This window comes from Lytechinus variegatus, chromosome 11, assembly GCF_018143015.1.
Source record: "Lytechinus variegatus isolate NC3 chromosome 11, Lvar_3.0, whole genome shotgun sequence".
NCBI classification, from domain to species: domain Eukaryota; kingdom Metazoa; phylum Echinodermata; class Echinoidea; order Temnopleuroida; family Toxopneustidae; genus Lytechinus; species Lytechinus variegatus.
Window position 1 is genome coordinate 178,788 of NC_054750.1, and position 27,025 is coordinate 205,812.

At 35.2% G+C, this 27,025-nt stretch overlaps 1 protein-coding gene across 1 annotated transcript; it reads left to right on the plus strand.

Annotated features, from left to right (window-relative positions):
• Nucleotides 1–978: 978 nt before the first annotated feature.
• LOC121423981 (thialysine N-epsilon-acetyltransferase-like) lies at nucleotides 979–25,254 on the plus strand. Its single transcript, XM_041619538.1, has 5 exons — nucleotides 979–1,869; nucleotides 9,066–9,209; nucleotides 10,056–10,232; nucleotides 19,177–19,217; nucleotides 20,304–25,254. Exons 1-5 carry the CDS (start codon nucleotides 1,608–1,610, stop codon nucleotides 20,523–20,525), a joined length of 846 nt encoding a protein of 281 aa, XP_041475472.1. The 5' UTR covers nucleotides 979–1,607; the 3' UTR covers nucleotides 20,526–25,254.
• Nucleotides 25,255–27,025: the final 1,771 nt, after the last annotated feature.

The following is a 27,025-nucleotide window of genomic DNA, read 5'->3' on the forward strand; positions in this document are numbered from 1 at the left end:
CAGGGGACGCTGATCATTCTTGACCGGCGCCGACTAGGTGGCGCCGGTTAAGACAAAGGCAGCGCCGATTTGTTTTGACCGGCGCCGATTTAAACAAGTAGTGCTTATTGTTTTTACCGACGTCACGTAAGATTCAGGCACCGGCAATTCATAATCGAATGCCGATTTTGAACCAGGAGGCGCCGATTTTTAACCAGGTGCATGGTGCTGATTATTCTTGTCTGGTACCGATTTGGATGTAGGTGGAGCTGATTTTTCTTGATCGGCGCCGGTTACGACTCAGGCAGCGCCGATTTATAACCAGATGGCGCTGATTATCCTTGATCGGCGCCGGTTAAGAACTCAGGCAGCGCCGATTTTTCTTTCGGCGCCGATTAATAACCAGATGGCGCCAATTATTCTTCTCCGGTGCCGATTTAGATTTAGGTGGAGCTGATTATTCTTGATCGGCGCCGGTTAAGAACTCAAGCAGCGCCGATTTTTCTATACCGGCGCCGATTTAGATTTAGGTGGCGCTAATTATCCTTGAGCGGCGCCGGTTAAGACTCTGGTAGTACCGATTTTTCTTGACTGGCGCTGATTCAGTGCTGATTATTCTTGTCCGGCGCCGATTTAGATGAAGGTGGCGCTGATCATTCTTGATTGGCGCCAGTGAGATGCAGGCAGCGCACTGCTACCTGCGAAGTTGTTGGGAAAAGGTAGTTAAAAGAAAAGATAAGGAAGATGATATGATTGTGCTTTGCTGGGGGATAGTATTTCCTTTACTGATGCTATTATCAGTGTATAATTCTTTTTAAGCAGCGCCTTTTCTTTTCTTTTTATTTTTTCAAGCGGTGCCTTTTCTTTCTTTTACTTTTCTTTTATTTTTTAATTTTGGGCGCCGCTCAAATATTAGGGGGGCCCGCCCCCTGCGCCACCCCCTGGATCCGCCGATGCATTATGCCCTATTATCACTTAAATCTCCATTGAACTCGCATCATTAAGTGTAAGCGTTATCGGTTTCTCGAGCTGCATGTACCACTGTGGTCAGAAACACGTCAAGAGTAAAACAAATCAGTTGTGATTGGATGAAGGCAACGACTGTAGGAAGAGTTGTAAACGTAATATCAACCAATAGGATTTAGTTCAGTGACCGAATTTCCACGGATATAATGAGCACTTCTTCGAACTCTAGCTGGTCATCTTCGTTCAAGTAATAAATTTATTCATCGAGGGCCATTGGCAAACCATTCTTAGTCTTCTTTACCGTGTATACATCACATCGTGGCTTCAGAAGTGGGACCAAATGCTTTACTTTGAAAACGGGCTCGAAATATCTCAAGGTATTTTTCGGTATAGTTTTATGGCAAGTGCTGTGCCTTCTCTCCTTATCATCTTCGGTATTGGGAAAAGTTTTCTTTTTCTGTGAATATCCTTTCGTGAATGACACTAGGCCTTTTTCTTTCAAGTCATACGAGTGTTAAACATCGAGGAACATAATCTTTTGTCTCATTTTTATCGTTTTACAGCAAATTGAGAGTCGTTTTCGGATTAAAAAAATTGAAGAAAAAATCATTTTAAAAGATTTTATCAAATCTGTAAGTTAGTAACCTTCCGAATTCTTTGTAATGGCCCAAGGGTCTACGAGAAGATTTTGGCTCGGGCTCACCAGGGCTTTTGCGTCTCAGGCCTCATTCAATGAACAACCTTGCCATTTGATCAGTGCCTCAAAGACTTCAGCATCATCGTCATCATCACCAAAGTCGATGTTGATTTCGGATAGAAGGAGATGGTCCTCCCCTCTCCATGTGCCCACCCGAAGTATTCTAACTATTCATCGTGAAAACCCCAACATAGAAAGAGAAGAATCAGCAAGAAAACAATTGACAGGTATCTATTTTTTTTATTTAACCATGGAGTTGGGTTAGCCTTTGTGATAAATCTATGAAACAATATTTCTTTTCCGTCTTTCGCCATTCTTGACCACATTAATTCAAATGCAGTTCTTCCTATATTCCTAATGCTGCTCTCGTTGCAGTCACACGTAATTTTTGTTACACATGTGATGTTACCGAACAATAACTCAACCTCAACCTTTTAAACTGAGTTTCCTTCGGTCACTTCCTAACTGACCCAACAAAAGTTTTTTTTCTTATGAAAAGAAAATATGTTTGTTAATTACAGTTCATTCTAATTGTGTTGATCGATGAGGTCTATTGCTTGATGGTAAATTTAAACTTCATTTTGTGTTTGTTCTTTTCTTGAAATAGTTGGTAAAGAGTTATATTCCTCCTGCATGTAATGTGGGTTTTCAAGGTTAAGCTCCTTGATATATTTTACTGACGTCTTCACTGCGTAATAAAGGCCCGTCGCAGAGTGTTTATTCGGTTTTCTTTGAGAAAGATCGATTTCTTTATGCATGTTAGGTTGTCTTCAACTCTCTTTCATCGGTCTTTTGACAAACTATCGAACCATTTTGACCAGAATCCATTGTGATCGATCTTTTAGAAAAGTAATCCTATTGTAATAGTTCAATAAAATGGCGCTGGTTCTAAAGGGGGTCAATTAATTCTTTCCTAATAATACCATGTCTACATGGAACCGAATGTTCCTTATTTTCTGTTCAGTGTCAATTGAGGCAGCCCCCGTCCGAACAAAGATAAACAGTCTTTATTAGACCTTCAATATATTGTTGTTAATTTTGATCAGGATAATAATGGATTAATGAAAACAAATAATTCAATCCTATGGGGGGGGGGGGGGGGGTATGGAGGAGGTGGCTTCATTTACATGATTTAATATAATAGGGAGAAAGGGGTCCCTTATTCATGTATTAGGGGGTATGTTCTCATACGACGATATGGGGTAAAGATAATGTGCACAAATAGAGCTCCATATAAAGATAAAAGCATATTATGGGGCATAAGACGTAATGTACTTTTTTGGTAGTTTGTTCTTGTGTGCGAAGGGCAAGGGTAATTGTTTTTTTTTTATGTTTGTAGGTGTGTGTGTGTATGGGGGTATATTTCGTTTCATCCTCTCTTATTATTAAGGTCTAATGATAATACATCAGTTTAGTCGGCTATGCTACTTTGTGATAATTCACAACATAAAACATGGCAGGTTGGATTAATTTTTTTAATCAAATTTTAAATCTTGTTTGAAATGTTTCCTTCATATTTTTTGTGTCTCTAGAAGTTGATTCTCTATGGACATGATACAATGATTATTGATTGCATTATATCGGTGGCGATTGCCTTGGCGTGAGTGGGCATTACGTTACTTGTCAAAATGAATAGAAATTGACTCAGGTAAATCCTAGATCCACTATATTGGTATAAACTTGATTCCATGACCTGATCCCGCAACAGAAGTATTTCCATTTCATAGAGCCTAATACAGTAATAAGATTTCATGAGCATAATAATAAACAAAAATAGTAAAAAGGCAGACTTTTCAACATTCCTTTACCGCCATGACAAACTTTAGAATTACATTTATTCATTGTTCCGATCGTATTCATCGCGGAAACTAGGTTTTGATGCACTCAGTATCGGACGTTTATGAAGATCAAGGTCGTCACCTTGGTAACTAGATTTGACCTTTCAGCACCTCTTCAGCTTTACCTTACCCGTGAGTCCAATTTAGAAAAAAATAATAATTCTCTTTCTTTACAAAGACATAAATCATAATAATGAGTTTTTTTAATTGAGAATAAATCTTTCCTTTTATAATTCGTTTGTTTTTCCATCACGTCTAGGCCTATACTTCCGTATTGTGTCCATCTTTATTTTTAACGAAAACGTTTTGTTTCCCGTGAAAGAATCTCAAAGAGAATCATTTTCATTCGCTTGTCAAATTTGATATTGTATAGTCATCTGTCTCAGACACGAATTTACCACTCCAATACCCCTTATATTAGACCTCTCCCCCTTCCCCCCCCCCCCCAAAAAAAGGGTTTGCTACTTTGCTCTGTATAAGGCAATTTAAGGTTCAGTATGCGATATTATTTGGAAATGAACACGATTAAGGTTCTTCATTAAAGCTGTTATAAAGGAAGTCAATTTGTCAGGTATATTTTAGGATTCTCTTTTTTTTCCAGATCTCAACTTCCACCAGTATGCTAGTTAGAAGAACGGGATATATTGTGGGTTACATGGTTTTCTATCTTTCTTCTGTACCTTATTATTTTTCACCTTCCTGTCGATTTATTTCTCATGCAAAGTGTGAGCTCATTTTCAAGTTTATGCATAGAGCTATTAACATAGAGCTATCTCTGTTAGCTCCATGGTTTATGCATGGTCATCGTTTTGCATTATTTTGGCATGATTTTTTACTTAATAACTTTTGAGAGCAGCTTTATCATAAAATATCGTTTTAAAGTTTCAACTTGATCTTTAAGTTGCGGGATATGGAATGAATTAATGTAAAGAACTAGGACCACAGTTTCTAGGTGAAGGGGGACGAGTTATCATTCTTCCTATAGAAACGTTCAAAATTTTTGAGATGCTGCAATCCAGAAAATATTTGTAGAAATCACTTTAAAAAGGTAATTTTGATAATGTGGAAGGCTGGTAGTTTCATTATTTAGGGCATATTATAACTCATAGCATATATTCTATTGACATTACGATTTCTCATTTAATATTATTCACCAACATGATTCTGAATTCCCGTTACGACAGGTTCCATTAATGTTACAAAAAAAGTCGTTATGGGGTTCGTTGACCAACAATCTAGTTGATCAATTTGGATGAGTTCTGTTTTAGAAAAAGCTTAAAAACCTATCTTTCTGAAAGGGATTTCCTATACCACCTTACCAATTAAGGGTAAACGTGCACGGAATCTAACTTCTCGGGAACAGTTTCACCAAACCCCCAATGTAACGGGTTTATCGACTTCTCGTCTAATCTCTATACGCCCTTCAATCAGGGTTAATTACATTGTTTCTTTCGTCGATTTTGTGAAACGGACCAACGGTGTCTGAATGATTAACTCAACAATCAGCGCTCATGGTGCATGTTAAGCATGAATGCTTCGCTAGCATATAATGTTAATCATTATTTGTCGTGTCTGAATATTTCATGAAATTAATATTTGACATGTCGTTAATGATAGATGTTTTTTATACTGAATTTGATTTGATATGCCATTGTAGTGTGCTTGCTTGACTTATTTTCACATGGCCACTTAAAACTTGATTCTTATAAAATGAACAATAGCTGTGTGAATGTAACCACTTTGAACGTCGAGTCGCCAATAATTATTGAGAAAGTTTCTGACTGCGGATAATGATCATAAGAACATGAAGAACGCCGCCTTTAACATGTTAAACGTTGTTCGTGGAGTGCTCGGATACCTTGTATTCGACTTTCTATTACAAATTCAAGTTTCGTGATAGATTTGGCATACAGAACTTTCAGATTATATTCAATTTCAATTCAATTCCTTATTCCATTTCCATTCAAAACATAATACAAAGTAATATAAAGTAATACAAATCAAGTACAATTTTGCAGACGAGCAGTGGCGTAACAGGCGGGGGGGGGGCAAGTTCCCCTGGCAGATTTCACCGGGAAAATAAAAGAAAAACAGTAAAAAATAAAAAATAAAAAGGAGGGAGAAAGAAAGGGAAAGGAGAAGGAAACGGGAAAAGGAAAGGGAAAAGTGAAAAGAAAACGAAGAAAAAACGTTTTTTAAATGGAAAATGAAGGAAAGCGGGAAAATGTACAAAAGAAGAACATTTCAGAAAGAACAAATTCTGGAACAGGCCTATGTACTGAAATAGCACGGTGGGAAATAAATTAAAAGATGACAAAATGGTAAACAATAGCGGGAAACGAAGGTAGAATGTAATCAGTAAAAAGCTAAATTGGGGGGAAAAAAGAAAAGGGACAAGAAAAATATACTAAGACGACCGGGCTGCCGATAATTTAAATTAAGAAAAGCGGAAAGATGGACTGCATACAACATTGTATTATAAGCTTGCTAAATTTTATGTAAATAAGCTACCGGGGCTTTGCCCCTGACCCCACGCATTAGGGACTCTTCACCTTGAAATTGCTCTATAAGCCTCCCCCCCCGTTCAATCACGTTCAATCACTGGCATACAGGCGGGGGGTCGTGGTTCCACACCCAAGAGGAAATAAAAGAAATTATAGGAGACAGCGTATAATCATGATAATGATGGCTGGATGGAAACAATGAAATGTGTTATTTGCTAAATATAATGGACAAATCTATAATATAATTATAATTTAATTTCAATAGGCAATTTTTTTCCAGCTCGCTTTGCACGCTGGCCACTTTTTACAAATTTTCCCACATTGCTTTGTTTTGCCCCCTAACATATTTGGTTCATTACGCAACTGGGTTTAACAAATGTGTAGTGTAAAGCCCATATTCTGTATATGAACGCGATTTGATTGAAAAAGCGGCAATCTGCGAGATTTAAATGGCTACGCCCTGGACCCTAACCGCACAGCACCGCATATGGGAGGGTTAGGCCATGGCCCAAAAAAGTTCTACAAATAAGAACAAAAAAAAAGGAGGAAAGAAATTTAAAGCAAATGAAAAGTGTAGGATATGATTTTATTTACGGAATATAATGTTCAAAATAGCTCAAAGTTATATTCTCATGAAAAGGTGATTTTTTTCTCTCTCTCGCTTCGCTCTCACGGGACTCATATAAAGCAGCTTTTTAGCATATGTGCTGTACTGCGCCCCTCGGTTTTTTTTTATATACTCTTTACGCTACTGCCACACAGAATCCTGTTCACAATGACGTACAGACCACAAAAGGAATCTAAAGGAAAAAGAGTGAAATATATATCATTCTCTGGATATAATGTCAAAATCCATCACAAAATTGGATTTTTGTATTAAAAAGGTCACAATTTTTGCTCGCTCGCAACTTTTTTTAAAAGATAAATTCTACCCGGTACGCAATATCTGGCCTTCTCAAAATAGTCGCCTCGTTCATACCATGATATGACAGGGAAATCGTTGGCTCTTGCCCCCCCCCCCCCCCCGGCCACCGCGACCCCTGTTACGCCGCTGCAGACGGGCATTCTTACTTCGTAAAACAAAAACAAAAAACATTATGATATTGAGCATAAATGGAACTAAGGGGGGGGGGTCACAGTCACTTATGGGGCGGGAGGAAGATGATAACACAGGTTACCCCTGAAAAAAAATCAATAGATGCACACTGTTCATGGGCATGGTACATTCATACATTTACTTATCTAGTTAAGATTCTACGTTAAGCTGCATGGCTATTAGAGCGTCACTTTGATACAGATATTCAGGAAAATTGTTTCCCGCGGCGTGAATTAGTAAACAACTGAGCTTTAATGATTAGGAGTATTAAAACCCCATTTGGTGATTATTATTTAATGTATATAGTACTATTGAACATGATAGTCGCGGCAGAGGATATACGTGGCATATATAGGCGGGGAAGCAGTGAGAGGAGGAAAAACAAAGGAGTGATGGGGGGGGGCTGAGGCTGCATGGTCGAACAGATTATAAGATCACTTAAATCATTCCAATGAAAATAACCACGCACCATTTTCCCCCAAAGATATGCAAGTTATAACATGTGCTTTCGTTTTGATGTTTCTTCTTATAAATATTGCGTGCAAAGTGTACATGTTGGAGTAATGGCTGGTGTTTGTATTGGAAACGTAGAGAGTACCCCCCCCCCCATGATTGAAATTTCTTGCAAGTTCACTATTGATTGGACTCCCAATAATATTCTTAACTTGAACGAGTATTTACCTTGATAATAACTATTAGAGGAACTGATTGGAATCAAAAGAGCTCCACAAAGGTTATTAGTGACCACTTATTCAAGTTCATGATTTGAGTGTTGAATTCAATTAGGATAGACTGCATAATTAGGGTTAAACTTGATGAGGAATAACACAAATTATTTAATATACACGTGTACATGTATCGGAGAAATGGAGACGGGGTATAGTGAAATATTCAAAAGTCAAAGCAATGCTTGAATTATATATATATAAGAATAATAAATAAGCACAAGATATTTTGGAGACATTGAATGAGAGAGGACATTCCTGGAAGTAGATCGAGTCTTTACTAACCCGTCGGTCCATATTCTTAAAGGCCAGGAACAAAACAATCCGAACTAAAAATGATTTTAATAAAAAGAGAAAAATCCAATAAGCATAAGAATAAAACTTTCATCAAATAACAAAGTTATAACATTTTGAAATTTCATTTACTATTATAAGACATTTATATGCACATCCTGGTAAGTATGCAAATGAAGGGAATGATTACGTCATCCACTCACTCCTTCTTTCGTATATTATTAAGTGAAATAAAAAAAAGTTTTATTCCTCCCTGAACATTTGGAATTACTTTTGTTTTAACATTATATGGTTCAGACAGGTCATTCCTTATTGACATATTTGTAAAAAATTATATGCATGTAACTGTTTTAAAAAAAAATATACAAACATTTACATTGTCATAACTTATTTCACAACTGATTTTGATAGATTTTTCACAGTTAGGCTTTTTTTTCTCTCTCTCTATGGATTCAAATCAACATTTATCGGATGTTAATCTGGTTTAAATTCAACTTTGTGCTCGAATTGTAGGAGAGCATAAATATCAAAATTTCATGGTATATTTCCTGTGTTCACTTGCCTCTTTCATCATGCTTTTTACGGTGAAGAAAACAAGTTCTTTGTGTGTCAATTAATGAGCTAATAAATTATTGGATTTGTATAATGCTAGATGATTGTATCTTCATAGATTACATAAATTTACACTCGTTGCACTGCATGCAATCAACCAATATAAGGTGATATATTTATATATATATATATATACATATATAACATATCAATTATCATTATCATAATGGTATCGTTATTATTAATGCTATTATTATCATCATAATTATTTTTATAGTTATACCACAATTTTCAGTCATATTTTTTAATCAAACCTGAATTAAGAAAAGGGAATTTGTCTTGAAAGAAAACTAGAGATGAAATTGTGAATTCGTGATGATCATTCTTCTTTCACTTTTTTTTATCCCCAACAAGAGTCGAGTATTCTGAGTCCAGAGCAAGCCACCAAAATTAGTCTACGATCAGCCAGACCTGACGATTGTGGTGGAATTATGAAGTTACTTCGTGACTTCGCCGCATGGGAGGATAGTCTGGATAACCTTGAAATCACAGAAGAAGGTAATTTCTTATGTTTTGATTAAAATGGAATTCAAGATCTGGCAATTGCTACATTATGCAAACATATAACAGTATAAGTAAGAATTCACCTGATAAATAACGATGTGAAAATCTGAGCTGGTTGGGCCACTATAATTACGCATGGTCGCCGCTGAGCAACAAAGCAACAAATCTTTAGAAAAAGTTATTATGAATGAAATGTCCACCCAACAAATAATGTATAATGACGACCAATCCAATGACTAATCAAAATTAACCTATCAGTTGCCACAGAGAGATATTCAAAATAATTATATAGTTATACAAAATTTGCATTTTGGATAAAAGACATCAGTGAATTTGGAAGCAGTCCGTCTATAATCTGTGAAGTTTGAATTCATTGCAAGATTTCGATAGACTATCATGAAACGGAACCCTGTCTTTCCTTGTTATTATTATCATGGATTGGACTGTAATTTCAAGGTAACTTGTAAAATGTTAGTATAGTTTTCCTGATAATCTATAAAAATATATAAAATCTAAGATTTAGTAGTTTTAGGGGCCTTCAAGTTGTAATAAGATAATTAGATCACAACGAAAGAGAGAGGTTCGCTAAAGCTATAATGGGAATATTCAAATGTTAACAGAGAATAATAATGATATGCCAAACTTAATCAAAATTTAAGAATGATAGTCCATAATATTCGCACATTGTAATTAAATACTTACAAATTTCTAAGGAATTTGACAAGAATAGATAACCGTATGACTTAGGCATAGCCAACAATTATTAATAAAAACAGAATCCCTATTATAATGTTTTATGCAATACAGGCGGTTTTTTCTATTTAATTCCAATATCTTTAGACCTTCTTCGTGATGGTTTCGGTGATTTGCCATTTTACCGATGTGTGGTGGCCGAAGCACAGGGAAGGGATGACGTGACGTCACTTGTAGCTTATGGAATGTACAACTTTATCTACTGTGCTTGGAAAGGGAGGATGGTTACATTTGAGGATATCTATGTTCACCAAGCTTATCGAGGTAATGTTCGAAACAAATTTTGAAATGTTGTAGATTGAAATAAACGAAATGAAACGAAAGACATGAATACAGACTGAGGTAGCTTTCACAAAACTGTCTGAAGTCCAATATTCTCTCATCCATACGAGAGCGCTCTTGCATCGATATGCGGCGTATATACGACGTATTATATACGAAGAATTGACGCACTAGATATACGACGCGTCTGGATGATATTGATAAAGGTGGTGTCACACCTTGGCGTTTTAGACAGCGTATGCCCGACGTATCAAAATTTCTCTAAAACGTCGGCATACGCTGAACTTTGATTTTTTTCAACTCTGGGCGTATACTTAGCGTATTCATAACGAGTTGGACGTATACATAACGTATTAGTAACTTATATCGAACGATTCGTTAACTTATAAGTAACGTATTCCAAAGAATGCTTAGCGTATTGCTGGCGTACACAACTTATGCCCTACGATAGCCTAACTTACGCATAGCGCGCGGCAGCGTATCGCTGACTAACGCGTGTCGTAGCCTATAAAAAGGCTGCCGCTCGACTATTCAAATCATAACCGCACGATACATCACCGTATCAACACCACCGCCATGCCGAAGAAAACTCCTTTGAACCCCACCTTTATATACCAATTCCTATAAACGTTGTCAATACGCCATTATACGGTAGCTGTAAGTTATAAACACGTTCAGTAAGTTTGTGGTCGTCCGGAGCACGTCTTCATACGTCAATATACGTTGGAGTTAAGTTACACATACGTTCAAAGCACGTTACTCATAGGTTAGAAGTAAGTTTTAGGGTACGCTGGACATTATCTCGACGTACATCGACTTATGAGTAACTTACGAGTAACGTGTGTCAACGTGTATCAACGATCGCGTAACTTGCCTACAACATATGGCCCGCGTATGCGGGACGTATGAGCCATACGCTGGCATACGTCGAAAAATGTTGTGCTTGCACAAAATTCTTCGACGACCTCGCCGTATGACGACGTATACCAGCGTGTTTTAGCGTACTCTTAACGTATGCAAAACTTACCCGTAACGTATTCGACGTACGCCAGCGTATTCGCCAAATTCCTCATACGTCGGGCATACGCTGTCTAAAGCGCCAAGGTGTGACAGCGCCATAAGCTGTTTAAATAAGGGCATGGTCGTAGGCAGCGGGAAGCGCTACCTCCTCCCAAAATATTTAAAACCAACATTTTTTGCTGATAATTTTTGCAAAATTCAAAGTGAGCACAGGCTTTAATTTTATTTTAGAAATTGCTAAACGCCCCCAAGAAAACTCGGGCGCTTCAGTTTCTTGCTTTTGAGATTCTTCAAAAATTGTTAGCGTACAGTTGCCCCCCCCCCTGTAAAAAAAATATGCCTACGCCCATGAATACAAGTCAAGTAGACAAAGTACGGTTATGGTTCTATAGACTAAAGTGTGTCTGAACGGTCATTGGTCGTAATGCACATAAAGGATAAGTCCTTCCAAACAAAAAGTTGACTTGAAAAAGAAAAAAATACTACAAGCATAACACTGAAAAAAAATCATCAAAATCGGATGTAAAATATGAAATTTATGAAATTTCCAAATTTTGCTTAATTTTACAAAAATATTATATGCACAAAGTGACCTGAACGATATGCAAAAGAGGGGAACGATGACATTACCCACTCACTATTTCTATATTCTTCCCATTGTCCTGTGAAACAAAATTTAATTTCTCCCTGAACATGTGGTATTACCATCGTTTTAACGTTATATGGTTCAGTTGGTCCTTAATGTCAAATCTGTTTAAATTAATGTGAAAAGATATTTAAAAGGACATAGTGAGTGAGGGACATCATTGACTCTTTCATTTTTATACATGTATTACCGAGTTTTGCAAATAACTGTTATGTGAAAAATAATCAATACTTTAAAATGTCATAACTTTCCCAATTCACGTCCGATTTTGATGGCATTGTCAGCATTATTCTTGTCTGATTTTCTCTATTGATTCAAATCAACATTTCCCTTGACATTTAAGAAAGTTTTTCTACAAATGACATACCATGTGCAAATAGCATTTAATCTGTTTTAACGATGTGACATTACGTCTTATGAGGAATATATTCAACAACTTTCCGTGGATAAGCTGTGGAGAAGTTCGTGGAAAAGGCCCTGTGACATGTATGACCATATAACGAGTCTGACTTTTCTGTCAATTTGTGACGTCTTCACCAATCAAAAATAGTTGTTTGTTGTTTTTTTAAGGCAAGAACATATATGCAAAATGAGAACAGGCCTCATTTTATCTATATTTTATGCAGCAAATTATTAGTAAACCGGACGATCAAAATTGAATTCTTTGAAACAAAGTATTGACGCAGAATGATTTGCAATTTACAACATACTTCTATTCTTTATAAATAAAATCTTGCGCAATATATTGACAATGATACAGGTGCAATTGCGAAAATAAAACAAAATAATCGAGACCATATTTTCCCTATCGTTTGTGAATAACGATTTTCTAAATAGATTATACTTTTAACCATTTTTAGATTTTGTTCTTGCTTTTTAGTACCAGATTAGTACCGTTTTTTTTATTCATTGTTCATCATCGTCAGGTCATAATCAAATCCTAAATCAACTCTCCATTAAAGCAATATTTACACCTTCTTCAATGTTATTCTGTGCTATCCTCCCTGTGAACCTATTTGAATTTTCAAATAACTTCATACTTTTGTAATGAGATCTTAAGAGATAGTTTTCCACTTCTTGATGAAAAAAGTCCTATGAACTATAACTAGAAGTGTCACTTTATCAGAACAATTATATTGGATAGTGTTTGAGGAATAGCCATGTAGACGCAAAACTTTTTTGAAAGAAAAAAAAATTGTGGATTCAGAACCTTTTTTAAGGTGGACAGTTGTTAGCTAAACGTGTTAGGACAAAGAGAACCGTATTATAGACTAATAACTCTCCTAATAATGATGTGCATGTCAAGGTGATTAGATGAATAAAAAATAAGGAATGTTACAGTCTTTGTTATTTAAGTTTTTGTAATGAACTACAGAAAAGAAATGAAGTCCTTTGTAAATGTGCCTATGGCTTCTTGTTGATATTTGTTTTTCATTGCTTTATCATGACTATTGCTTTATTATTTTGTAAAACTTAAGATATCACCTTGATATTATGTTGCATATATTATCTTGAATGCAGAAATAAATAAAATCAAATGAAATAAAAAAATGCTATTGTTTATTATATAAATAAAACTTTATAGTTGACGAGATATCAACAGCAAACTGATAAAGACAGTCTAACGAAATAATCACTGGTGATCGGAAATATTCTCTTCACCATTTATTCTTCTCTTTCAAATAATAATTTCCTTTGAATTTAAAATATTGAAAGCGGAGCGACTGGTCATCGTTGCTTTTTTCATGAAGCGTACAAACCCTGTTCACTCAGTAAATCTGACCATTCATCTGAATAGAATCAATTAATAGCTTACTCGGGGACAATGGGGGAGAGAGAGAAGAAAAAAAATCATTAATCTATTAACGGTGACGCGAAAAGTTATTAGGTATATATAGGAATAATTGGATATACTACGCGAGAAAGAAGGTTAATTTGGATGTTTGTTTTATGATCAATGTTAATTTCTGAAATTACTGGCGAATGAGGGAGGGGTGGGCATTTTGGGTATCGGACCCCCCCCCCCCCCCCACACACACAAAAGAGATTTCGCTACCGAGAAAACAAATTGAAAAAGAAGGGGAAAGGAAGAAATGTTGTTCTGTATTTGGTATTAAATAAAAACTGTCAAAAATTAAATTTTTATTTGAAAAAGGTAAAACAATTTTATCTCTCACTTCACTCGCTCATCAATTTTCCCAAAAAAATCCCAATACGCTATTTCTCGCCCACTAATTTTTTTTTGCTCATTACGTTATTGTCTAAACCAATCGCGGTCATCACACGTTGTAGAGATATCTTGGCGTAGACCTGTTATGTCTTTGTCGTTGAATAGACTTGGTGGATACTTGCCCTTGGTATAGATCAGATTTTTTATGTTAAATTTCGTCATCAAGTAGGTGTTTTCTTGAATATACTTATAAAAGAAGAATATGGAAATGTCTTTCATGGACTTCCGGTTCGGATACATGATCTATCATTCAAATTCAGTCTGGGAAAACACCCTTTATCAAAACAAATGGTAAGATGAGCAAATATGCCCTCCGTTTATGCATCATTACGGCATTTAGTGACATTAAGCTAATGACTGGTCGTGCGTCAAACCCTGAGGACACTTCCATGAAATCATGATGAAGTTCCGAAGAACATTGATTACCCGTAGATCCTTGTATCTCTTGTTCCATCCCCACACCCTTTATGCCCCTCCCACTCCCTTCATTCTTTCTCACATATTATATTGTAAACATATATGCTACAGTGTAGATAGGCGTACAATGTTTAACTTTCAGTTGTAAAAAGAAGGTTTTTTGAAAGATACCGTATCAGCTGTTGCTTGAAAAGGGCATAGAGTCGTAATAGTGGTGATTTTATCAATCTATCTATCTATCAGTCTATCTATCTATCTTTCTATTAATCAATCAATCTATCTATCTATCAATCAATCTATCTATCAATCTATCTATCTATCTATTAATCTATCTATCTATCTATTAATCAATCAATCTATCTATCTGTCTATCTATCTATTAATCAATCTATCTATCTATCTATTTATATATCTATCTATCCATCTATCTGCCTGTCTGTCTGCCTGCCTGCCTGTCTTTCTGTCTGTATGTCTGTCTGTCTGTCTATCTGACTGTGTGCATATCAATCATGTTCACTCTATCCAACTATATGTATGTATGCGATTTTGTTTGTATTATGCTTTTTAATGTTTGTGTCATCTGTATATTCACTTTCATATGGAAAGATCATTATGTGATATGGATCAAATTTGGTGTATACAGTATCCATGCCGGAACTAGGGTGATCAATGGAATTACTCCTAAATTGACAAAAAGATTTGTAGGGTATAGTAAATTATTCCCAAGTCACAGATTCCTGCTCATGCAAACGATTAGATTGATATGGACTCGTTTTGTTTTAAGAAAAAAGAACATCCATTAGGTAATTGAGTTCTCTCGTATGATTGGGAGACACAACGCCAAACGACAAACCAGTGCATCAGCATCGATGGCCATTAACATCATCTGATGATATGGAAGGATTACTGCTTTCGTGTAATCACTATTTTACTAACGTATAGAACCTAGCTAGCCGTATGTAATGATTTAAGGTTTTACTGGCGGTACAAGGTTTAGAATGATATATGGGAGAGGTGGGGGTAGGAGGGGTGCAGTGATGAGCTGTTGGTTATTTCGTGTATTCTAATGATTAACATGGTAGGGCAACGGGTGGCTATTTCCAAATATTGGTTGTGTTTGTCTCTAAGAAAATCAACATATTTTCTGAATGAAAATGAGACAAAAGCGAGTTGGAAGGTATAAAGGTAGTCTCCATTACCATTAAAATGACGAAAAGGGGGAGAATAAGTGAAGAAGAAAATGAAGAAGAAAAAATATAGTAGAAGAAGAAATAGTTTAAAAGAAGTGTTACAAAATGAGGGGCCAAACTTGGTGAATGGTGGAAAAATTGCTAAAAGGTCGATCGAGAACGAAATAAACGATAAAAAGTCATGGTTCTCTTGAGACGAAAAGCTAATTTTATGACATATCTTGACAATATGATGAGAACAGGATACAATGTATCGCTCTTGGGTGATGAGCTTTGGGATTTTAAAAAATATAGTAGGAGGGGGGGGGGGACATGTGGCCCCAAACCATCAATCTTTACAGTAGACTGAAAAAGAAATAATCGCTTGCATGCGCAGTATATCTTTGAGTGAACGATCTGATTATGTATTCTATACATCCCTTTATAAGATCATTACTCAATCAAGTAGTTTGCCATCAATCCCTTTCACTGATGCATCTTCCTTCCTAATGATGTATTTCGCAATTACCTCCTAACCTGTTAAGTGGTGAGGGGGCCCTTTACGTATACGAAAAATCCAACCGAATAGGCTTACCTAAGTGGTATCATCAAACACGGAGTGCAGTATTAACAATGATTAATTAACTACAGATAAAGCCCTTTGATTAGTACGCATCGTTGCTGACATAGCATCTAAACCATCGGATCAAATATTTTGATATTGTAATTGAACTTAGTGGTTAATATCGATTAGCTTTCACTTGTACTATCTGATGCACTTAATAGTATAATGGATCGGGATCTTGTTTAAACTAAATATTCTAAACGTGAAGGCCTGTAGCTGTTGAAATACATGGTTTCATGGATAAATATTGTCGCTAATATTAAATACTAATATCCCTAATAACAAGACCTTTATAAAATGTGCCATTTTACAAATCAATGAATTTTCAGGCAACATAGACTAAAGAGGATGTTTGTATCATCGTGATTAAGGCGAACTTCCACAAATTTGACAGATTTTTGTTGGTCATATATCATTCAGCTTCCGCTAATACCACCGTCACACCTCACAACCGACACCTTACCGGATATCCATATTCGTAATGCTATATCCATCGACCGGTCTGGTGTTCTGCTTCTTGGATGTGACTGGGATCTTGAGCAGTGTTTAAGATTTTCCACAGGTATATTAAGATCGAGGATAATACAACCGATGTAATAGCCGATGCATCAATATATTAATGGTCTTAACCTGTTGCACGAACCAACTGCCATCTCTTATAAGGGAGATTGAAGGAGACGAGTTTTCTCCTGTGGTCTGAATGTAAATGATGCTGAAATTGATTTAATCAAACTAATATAAGATTAAGAGGGCGATAATAGGAGAGAGAAGAAAGAGGGAGAGGGAGAGAGAGGGGGAGACATTTATCTGACTATAAGTAATCTTGCACAGAATACTTGACATTGATCAGGTCGAACTTCTCATACGAATTTTTTTCCCCTTTCTTTTCGCGCCCTTCCTCTCTTTCTTTCTTTCCTTTTCTCGTTGCCCCCTCCCTCTCACTTCTTTTCATTTTCACACCAGTGGCATTAGTGATATACATTCTTCTCAACACTCATCAAATAGAAATTCACATCACCATCCCGATGAAAGTCGTTCACTAATAATACATAAGATATTCGACTTCATTATATTAACAAAGCATCCATTAACATATTGCTTCACCAATTATATTTGTCTATATACCCACTGGATCTAGTTACTTTATATCATCAGATAGAAAAATGCATTCATCAAGAGAAAGAAGAGATTAATTATTCCAGTGATATGAGGACATTATTTTCCTATCTTTATCAGACGTAGTCATGGTTATTTTAATGGTAAAGAAATAAACTTTGTTGACATTTGAATTCAGTTTTTGGTTTATGCCTGGATTAAAATCTTTCTTTTCTATACAAATAAATCTTAAATTAACAATTGTTTCAAAATTTACAAAGCAGTTGAATTGGCTTAAATTAGTGAATAGATTACAAATAAATCAAGATCATATTCATGAATGCAAAAGACCCTAATGTTTGATATTGACTCATAAATTTGATAGAAATTAACTGGATTTCCAGGGTCCACGAGTTTGAGGGCCCTTTTAAGCATTAAAATGGCCCCTTTTACCAAAAAAATATAGTCAATTTCAAACGTGTTTAGTGCCCGTTTCATCTCAGAAGAACCTATAGTGTTCTGGCAAGCGCACTTCTGCTTTCTCTGATTTGCCCATTTTCGGATTAAATGAGTTGCCCTCCTGAAAACCGAAACTTTTCACGCCCGATCATCGCCCGCTCTCCTATTTATCATGTGTATACATAGTTTAATTGAATTATACCTTTCCAAATGTTTACTGTCCCCTTAAGCTCCCCTTTTCATGACTCATGAGATTCCTCTTTTGTACTGTGCTAATTTTCATCTCTGATCAAGTGCACCGTTTGAAAAGTGAATATGCTTTTTTTTTATTCCTGATAAATGCCCCCTTCCTTTTTTTTAGTTACTTAACTTTGTACAGTCTATTGATCTTATAATCTGGGTTAATTTCAACAAGAGCAGAACAGGGGGCACGTAGTACTTTGAACCATAAAAACTTGTTATTTTTCAAAAATAAATGTGCCCTTTCTAACTAACTAAATTGCCAATTCGTCTATACTGCCAACTCGTTCACTAGCCCCATGGCCTACTTTTATTTAGTCTATAATGCCATTTCATCCATGAACATTTCGTCTAAGAACCATCTGGTCCAATCATCACTTCGTCTAATCACCATTTCGTTTATGACCATTTCGTTTCATTACCAGTTGGTCTAATATCCATTTCATTTTCATTCATTTTGCACAATTTAACACTTAGTCAAATTATACCAAATGGTATATGGACTAAATGGCCATTCGATCAACTGGTTATTAGCCAGAATGGCATTAGACTAAATGAAAGTAAACCATGTGGTGAGTGGACGAACTGATGGTAGACCAAATGATAGTAGACGAATTGACATTAGTCCAATAGGAAATAAACTCTTCCTTTTATGAATCTTACATCAGGCACATTGTGAAATATTGCCTTCATTATTTTTCACCCCTTGATAGGTACAGCGAAGATATAATTTGGCTAATGCTACTCAACGAATCATGATTCATGAATATTTTATGCATTGTTGTATTTTTACATTTAGTGCCCTTAAAAAAAGAGACTAATTCGAAGCTCAGTCGATTTGAATCAATCATAATAAATCCAATATCTTTTTTTTTTTACAGATTTTGTAGAAATTCATTTACATCTGTCATTCACCTGTCTGCTTTTATATTTAACCAACTTCACGTCAGATTGGTTATTTTCCTTTCATGACTTACACTAGAAATGTTAAAAAATAAAAATAATGATTGATTTTTTTTCTTTAGGTTTCGGACTCGGTGCAATAGTACTACATCAAGTTAGTAAGGTATGTAGATGCAAAATACATTGTCCCGTTTAATTCTAAAGTCCATTTATGTCATGGTCTAACTAAAATTATTGGAGGTCAAAAAGTTAAAAATCTTGTTTACATGGTATGTTTCCTATATTTACTTTGTTTATCTCTTAAGCTTTTATGATGGAGAAAACTATTTGTTATTATTCCCAGACAGATCCGAATAGTTTGAGTGTCAAACATATTAAATGATATTGATCCAAGAACTGCGAGAGATTTGACTCACAATTTGCTTCACATAGATAGATCACAGCTTGAGACCAGGGTTTAAATTACACCCGAGTTCAGACTTCGATCTATCGAGATCAATAACGTTTTTATTAAAGGGGTGCAGATATACAAGAGACTGAAAACTTCAAATTTTACTATCGCGAAAGCACGAGAGAGAACAGTGAGTGATCCTTTTAAAAAAAATGGTTCAAGTTCTTTATTATGATAGACACAAACCTTATATCAAAATAAAGAGTCACTCAATAATAGAATGACTTTTTAGAAATAAAACATGATATATCAAATCGAGTAATTGAGGATATAACATTCCACATATTTTCAAATTAACTCAGTACAGAAGCGAAATGATAATTGAAGAAAGTCGTTATTAAAAAAAAATGATTATATTATATCTAGGATTAAGACTTTTGTTTTGTACTTGGGTTGTGGAGCACTAAAACCAAAACATAAATTTGCAAGCCAAACCAACAAACAAACCAATGATAAATGAATAAATAAAAAAAAGACCACTAAACTGGGAGGTTGACTAGGGCTAGTACTACTTCAAGAGATAATACACTATAACACTGGTAGAGAAAGTTTATTTGTTTAGAAGACACTGTAATTGATTATTCTGGTGCATATTTACAGCTGATAAAATCTTCAAAATTATGAAAATAAAGATTTATTCAAATTATTTACTTTAAAAATGTAACTCTTCATCAAATGACCTTTTGAGGCAAACATAATTATGCCTCACTCAAAGTAGACATCGATGTTCATTATTTATTTATCAGCATTTCCAGCGAGCTATAATAATGTCATTTAATATGTTTATCTTTAATACAGCACGCCTACAACCTCGGTTGCCGTCGGGTAACCGGCTACGTAGACGACAACGACCCCAACCTACCCCGCTGGTACCAGGGATATGGCTTCGTTGATTTCTCTCGTCAGTTCGACTACCATATCTACTCCCTCTCTGACGACCCCCTGGAAAAGTTTGTTCACAACCATGACCCATTTACGAAACCAAACAATCTAGGGCTGGATATCGATTCCTTGTTATGAGAGTAAATATTTAGAGGCGGATCCAGGTGGGGGCACATCCTATATCCACCCCTTCCTCCCCCTTGAAATCGCCAAATATACATTTTCTAGTGGAAAATGTAGTGCAAAATGGAGACTTATTTTATCATCTCGAAAGTTTTTTTTGTTGCATAGATCACCATCATTCAGAAGTTAAGACCCTTATATTTTCCTTTCTTTTTCTTGCCCAGTTTTTTTTTTACAAAAATACCCCCCCCCCCTCCCCTGGAAAACCATGGATCCGCCTCTGAAATTATTTAAGAGGAACTAAATTATAAAAGCGTCAATTATCTGGTTTAAGACTTACTATCACACCAATGAAACCAACCCCTGATCTATTACTTTATTTCCATTGACAAACCATCGGTTAGTTTGGAGTCGGTTTCACAGGGGTAACTGTGATAAAGAGCACAGATATAACAATGTTATTAGACAAGAAGATGAAAAATACTTGACGAAAGTACGAGATAAACCTAATGGATCTCGTCATACTTTGTGGGGACGCAGAATAAGAAGAAATTAAGTCATGAAAATTAATCCCATTTCTTGTCAATTCAAGACGACAATCAGGAGAAGAGAAATTAACATATTATTGGTTCCCTATTAAGGAACCAATCAGAATATCTTAATTTCCATTAAGGAACCAAGAATAGACTAATTTCTCTTCTCTTGATTGCCGTCTTGAATTGAAAAGAAATGGGATTAATTTTCATGATCTTTAACATTGATTGACTCGCCGAATGAGCAATGGTTTCGATTATATTTGTTTTATGAAGTCATCCTTCGAAGAACAATGAAGATTTTTTTTGTCTGTCCCATTTCTGACTAAGTTGACTCAATGAAATCCAGTCTTGCCTTCTCGAATTTTGACAAAATCTTAAATCTTCTTGTCTTTCAGTTACCAGTCAAAACCATCATGACACACCCCATGCATAGTATTGTTTATTACATTTGTCTGTTAGCAAGTATCGCAAGCTTTTGTTTGCTCTTTCAGTTTCGCGGGTCGAAGCATAAATTTCTACAGATTTACTTGTGTTCATAATGTGATCGGTGCATTCTCCATGTAAATTTTCTTCAAACATAATTATTTGATTCTATAGATGTGGTAAAAAGTAAACGTGATAAAGTATTATATAAGAGCAGTTTGAAACTTATTTTTTAGGATCAAGATTTGTATATTTGAATTCTTAAATGTATACATTCCAAACTGGATTGATTGAACAGAATCACAAATAGAAATATTGTCATATTTCATATAATGTCCTTCATAATTCAATACTAACTGACAAAATCATGAACTTGAGCGTGCGTGTATTTTATTTTTATTATTATTTTTTTTGGGGGGGTCTTTGGGTTATGAATATAAGTGTCTCGTTCTGCATCTTATTTTTCCTTCATTTCACTCTGATTATAATACATTATGATTTTACTTTGTTTTGATCCAACACCTTTTCCAAACCTAAATCAATTGACTCATCTTCTGCTTGGCCCTCATCTATTCATAATTTCATTCATTCATGGATCTCACGTTTAATTTCAACTCGATAAAATGGTAAAATGGCTGAAGCACTCTATGAATGAGGTGTGCGTTGTGACGAATTCGTAACTTGATCATTTTGAAGAGATCAAGGGCAGGCTTTCGTTATTTGATATACAACAAGTTTTGGTTTTATTTTTTGTACTGGTCTCTGACCTATAACGCGACGATGCCAAGGATGTCTAACCAATTTTGTGTATTTATAACAAAATAAATCAGTATGCATATCCGCCACCTTGATACACTAAACATGGTAATATGATCATATGAGAAATGTATGCTCCTATATACACCCGGATGTTTTCTACTAGAATCTGTATACATGATTTCACCATCGTTCCCTCCATAATAATTATTAATTAATACTCTACATTAAATATTACCATGCATGTAAGTTTAAACCGGACGTAGATGTAAATAAGATTGCTCAGCGGAAGTTATTTGATTTATGAAATGTTGCGGATAATAACCGTGAGATATCTTGTATCCGATTCTTCCCTTTCCGGATAATTCGCAAGAGATCTGAGTGTCTGATTGCAATTTTATTAGTCAGGGTATTTTTACCTGAAACATATCAAATGAGATGCACGTATACGCCGCTTTTGGAGATCATTTGAGCCCCTTTTCTAATTTTCGAATTGTAGGCTTGCACACTACCGTGTGAGTAAAGCTAAACTTGACACCTCGCAAGTCCCTAAATTAAGGAGAAATGTGAACACATAATTATTATTCACGGCCTGAAAGAGTACGTTCTCCCAAATAATTTGATTGTTTTGATACCATAATTATGTGGTAAGTGTTAATTGCCAGGAGGTATACTTTTCAGCGATATAAATTTTGATTTGTGCCAAATTAGGACACTACTGCGATGAATAAATCCAGATGTTACTAGTGTCATAATCCTACATTGTATTGTAGTCCAATTAGTATTGCATTCATTTCAACACATCTTTTCAGTAATTATAGTGTTTAATACACCCATTTTAGTACCAATTCTCAAGTTAATTTCATTGAAATGGACTAGCAAATATGTTTACTAAGTCATGTAGGATTATGACATTGGCATCTGGATTCATTCATAGTCATAACCTTACTTTAGCGCAAATCCATTTTACATCAATGCAATTACTTATCCAAGCATGAAGACTTACGGTATCAAATGATTTTGGAGAAGATACTTGTTCCAGAGATGTATAACGATTATACGCTTATGACATAGTTTTCCTTAAATTGGGGATTTGTGAGGTGTCAGGGTTTTTTTCTTTTCTCAATGCCATAAACCCTATAAATATTGAATTCATGTTAACAAGTAGGTGGAAATCAAGTTTGTACTACATGGTTTGACATAACATTATTTATTGCATACAACGGCTGATTAAAAAGTTTTATTAACCATACGAATGACTGGAATATACTTGTGGTAAACCAAATATAGATGTCTGATTCTTAGTCGCATTTAGTTAAATATACAGCATTTTAACTCTCAAAACACGTTTTAAGAACAACATAATCAATGTATACACTTCGTCTTAACCAATTCCATTTTGAAATACAATCAGTATTTAACAATACCTCGCGAGAAAACCTTTTGACACCAACTCAAATACTTTTCCAGTCATTTGAAATAAATATTGCCACATTGCAGAATTTATGAAAGGAATATACATAACTTCAAGTTTAAGTGGGTATATAACGAGGTCAAAATAAATCTCATTGATTATAATCTTCACTGATATTTATCTATACCGGATTCGGCATTATTTTATTTTGGCGCTGCCACTTTCGGTCTTGAAATTGTCAAGAAATAAAATGAAAGGAATAACATCAGCATGGCCTTACGCAGCAGGTAGGGGCAGGGAGGAAAATTTCACCCCCGAATTTTCTGAAAACTACAATTCTTTTAATGAAAAAATTTACAAGTACGTACAAACTCCTTTAATTTCATTTTTCGAAATAAAGCGCCCAACTGACCAGCTCGATCGCTTTGCTCCCACGCTTTTGATTTTTTTAAAACTTCATGCGTGCTCCCCCAGTAAAAAATAACGTAGGGTCATGTAGATCAGTGATACACCCTTGACCTTTTAAAGACACATTCTGAGTTATGAAAGACATATGTATTTGGTGAGAAAATATACTGTGATAAGATATAAAATAGATTCGGGATTTAGCAAGGGATGTGGTAACTTTGATTCCACCAACCATTCAGATAATTAGAAGTCAATGATCATTGCTTCACATCCAATCAAGAGGTGGTATTCACTGATTTCATCATTGCAGACAATTATTTCAGTTGATAATGGTTTACGTACATTGTGATTGTATGATGGTAATGTCAGCAAAGTCCTTCATCGACCGAGAACCGCTTATCTCAAACTGTTACCATGGTAACTACCTGAGAATAAAAACTTTCCAGCACTGATAAACCTCATAAAATATTGCCCTGGAGACCGTTTCAATAAAGTCGTCTAGACTGACTAAGTATGTTGGTACCAATATTTCAACAAGTAGATATATAAAGTTTTCTTTTCGTTTTATCATAGCTTTTTGTCTATGTAGTCTTATCACAAGACTACATATAGTAATATATTCAACTGTCGCATTGTTAATAAATGATGTTGAATATAGACAAAAAATTTAACTTTTGTATGTTATTTAAGTCAATAAAGAGTTTACATTATTGAAATATTATTTTTTTTCAATGTATAGCCTATCATTTGATGTTAACAATATCACCTTGGAAGATTGTTTTGGTTGTAAATTGTAGAACAACGTGACTATAACTGTAGGGACATGAGAGGGAGACACGTCCCTGGTATGTCAATAACCAATACTTGCTGCATGTGCTTTGAATGTTATGCACCTTAAAAGTATTTATGCCTTGGTATCTCAGATAAGACAAAAATAAATGCAAACTATGGACAGGAGATGGAGCAAAGCAAGTACTACCGAAATACTAAAATTGACAAATTTCTGAAGGTGTTTTGTCGGTAAATGTTTGTTTTTGTGACAGAAGTGCACAATAAACAAAAAAGTTGTAAAAGTTTAGACAGTTGCTAAATCCATGTATTGAGCAGTCATTAAACAACAAATTTTGAGCAACTTGTGTTCTGAATGTCAGACAAAGCTTGTGCTTCTGTTAGTCTGTAAAGATTAATAAAACATTCCAAGTATTTATCCTTTCGTGTTCTTTGAGTTAATTTACCATGTTTACTGTGTTTCGCTTTTAATTTGTTTCATTAATTCATTTTACATGTGAGGGTGTGAGGATTGTGAGCACTGTCCACATGGCATGCTACACACATGCAGTAAATAAAAAATATTTTCGAATATTGCCTGTCTCAGGCACTCTAGCGTCGTCGACGACTTTTGATTTTTTTTTTTTACTTGATAAGCATATTCTCATTTGTCATGCAATTGATATAGGGATCTTTATGGAATCTGCATATTACGCTATTTAGAGATATCATATATTTTTATTCATTAGAAATATTATTTATGAATTATCAAGTGTTCTAGCATGTGAAGTGAAGCAATTTTGGGTGTTTTTCCCCATTCACTTGTAAAGATGAGATGATCAGTTTGGTAGGGTATCGGAGTAGTCTATATTTAGTGTTTTATGAGGAGTTGCAAGTTTATTTTGTACCTAAATCAATACATTTTTTTTTACAATTAATTGCAAATGTGCTTCTTGAAGCAAGGAGTATAGTCTAATTGGCTAGTTTAATTTAATTGCAACAGCATAACTATCGTGCAACACATCTTAAAAGACTCCTATTAAATATTTCCCTGTCCACTCAATTTCATCATTATCATTATTAAACAGGGTATCAGATTTAGTGAATTACCTTTTTCATGCCATTATGTAAATTTAAGTTGTATTTCTGAGGAGGCTTGGAAGGCAGGGGCGCAACCTGCAATAGGCCTAATTGAAATATGCAGGTTTAATAAAGTAGTACGCACCCCCTAAAATGAACTATGGCACTTTTTTGGTTCGTTTTTTTTTTGTTTATTTTGTCAAAATTTACTGGGACGAACGGTTAAAAAATTTTACTAATGACAATTGTTCGTGTTTCGAGGAGTGACGTAATGCGAAATATTAATAAAAAGTTCCAAGCGAGCGAGCAGAAATTTCAGCAATTTCATTTCAATAATCTAATTTTGTGATAGATTTTGACATGATACTGAAAAATAATCTTTCTCTCTTTCCTTTGATTTCGTTTTTTTTTGGGGGGGGGTTGGAGCAAGAGCCCCAAGCCGCCCAGTTGTACGCCAGTGTTTTCAGGCACGTTCGAACCCCTCTATATTTGCTCTTCACATTCACGTTAATTGAAGACATGCAGATGTGTAGGAGGCGGGCCGGGTGTGTAGTACCAGAGCAGGATTATGCGGAGACCTGTATAGAGTTTGACACTTTAACTCACGGATAGCTAATGTGGTTTTTTGTCAAAATACAAAAAATATCCCAGATTTATTCACATCCAGTTGCTGTCTAGCTAACACAAACATCAGATGAATGTAATTACGAATAAACACACGATATAACGGTATGCAACAAGAAAATACGAAAGTAAATTAAAGCTTAATTAAGTTTGTCACGTTTTAGAGCCCACTGCAATTGGAAGTAGTAACACTGAATAATCATAATTATGAATGATTCAGCATCTTCAGCAAAAGAGTTGTTCCGGTGCCAGGTGCGAAAAAACTACAGGTTTATAATAAAGCACAGGATCATTACTAAATACCTGTATCCCCAACAAACAATATATTCATGGGAAGCGTATCTATACAAATATTTGCTTTGGAGCATGTTTGATCTAAGCATAATCAAAATATGGTCATTTGAAATTGTGGCTTTGAAAATAACGCCTTTAATAAATGAACTTTCTAACCGTCTAATTCCACAACAATTTTCTTACTCCTTCTTTCTTGAATCTATGATGGCTTT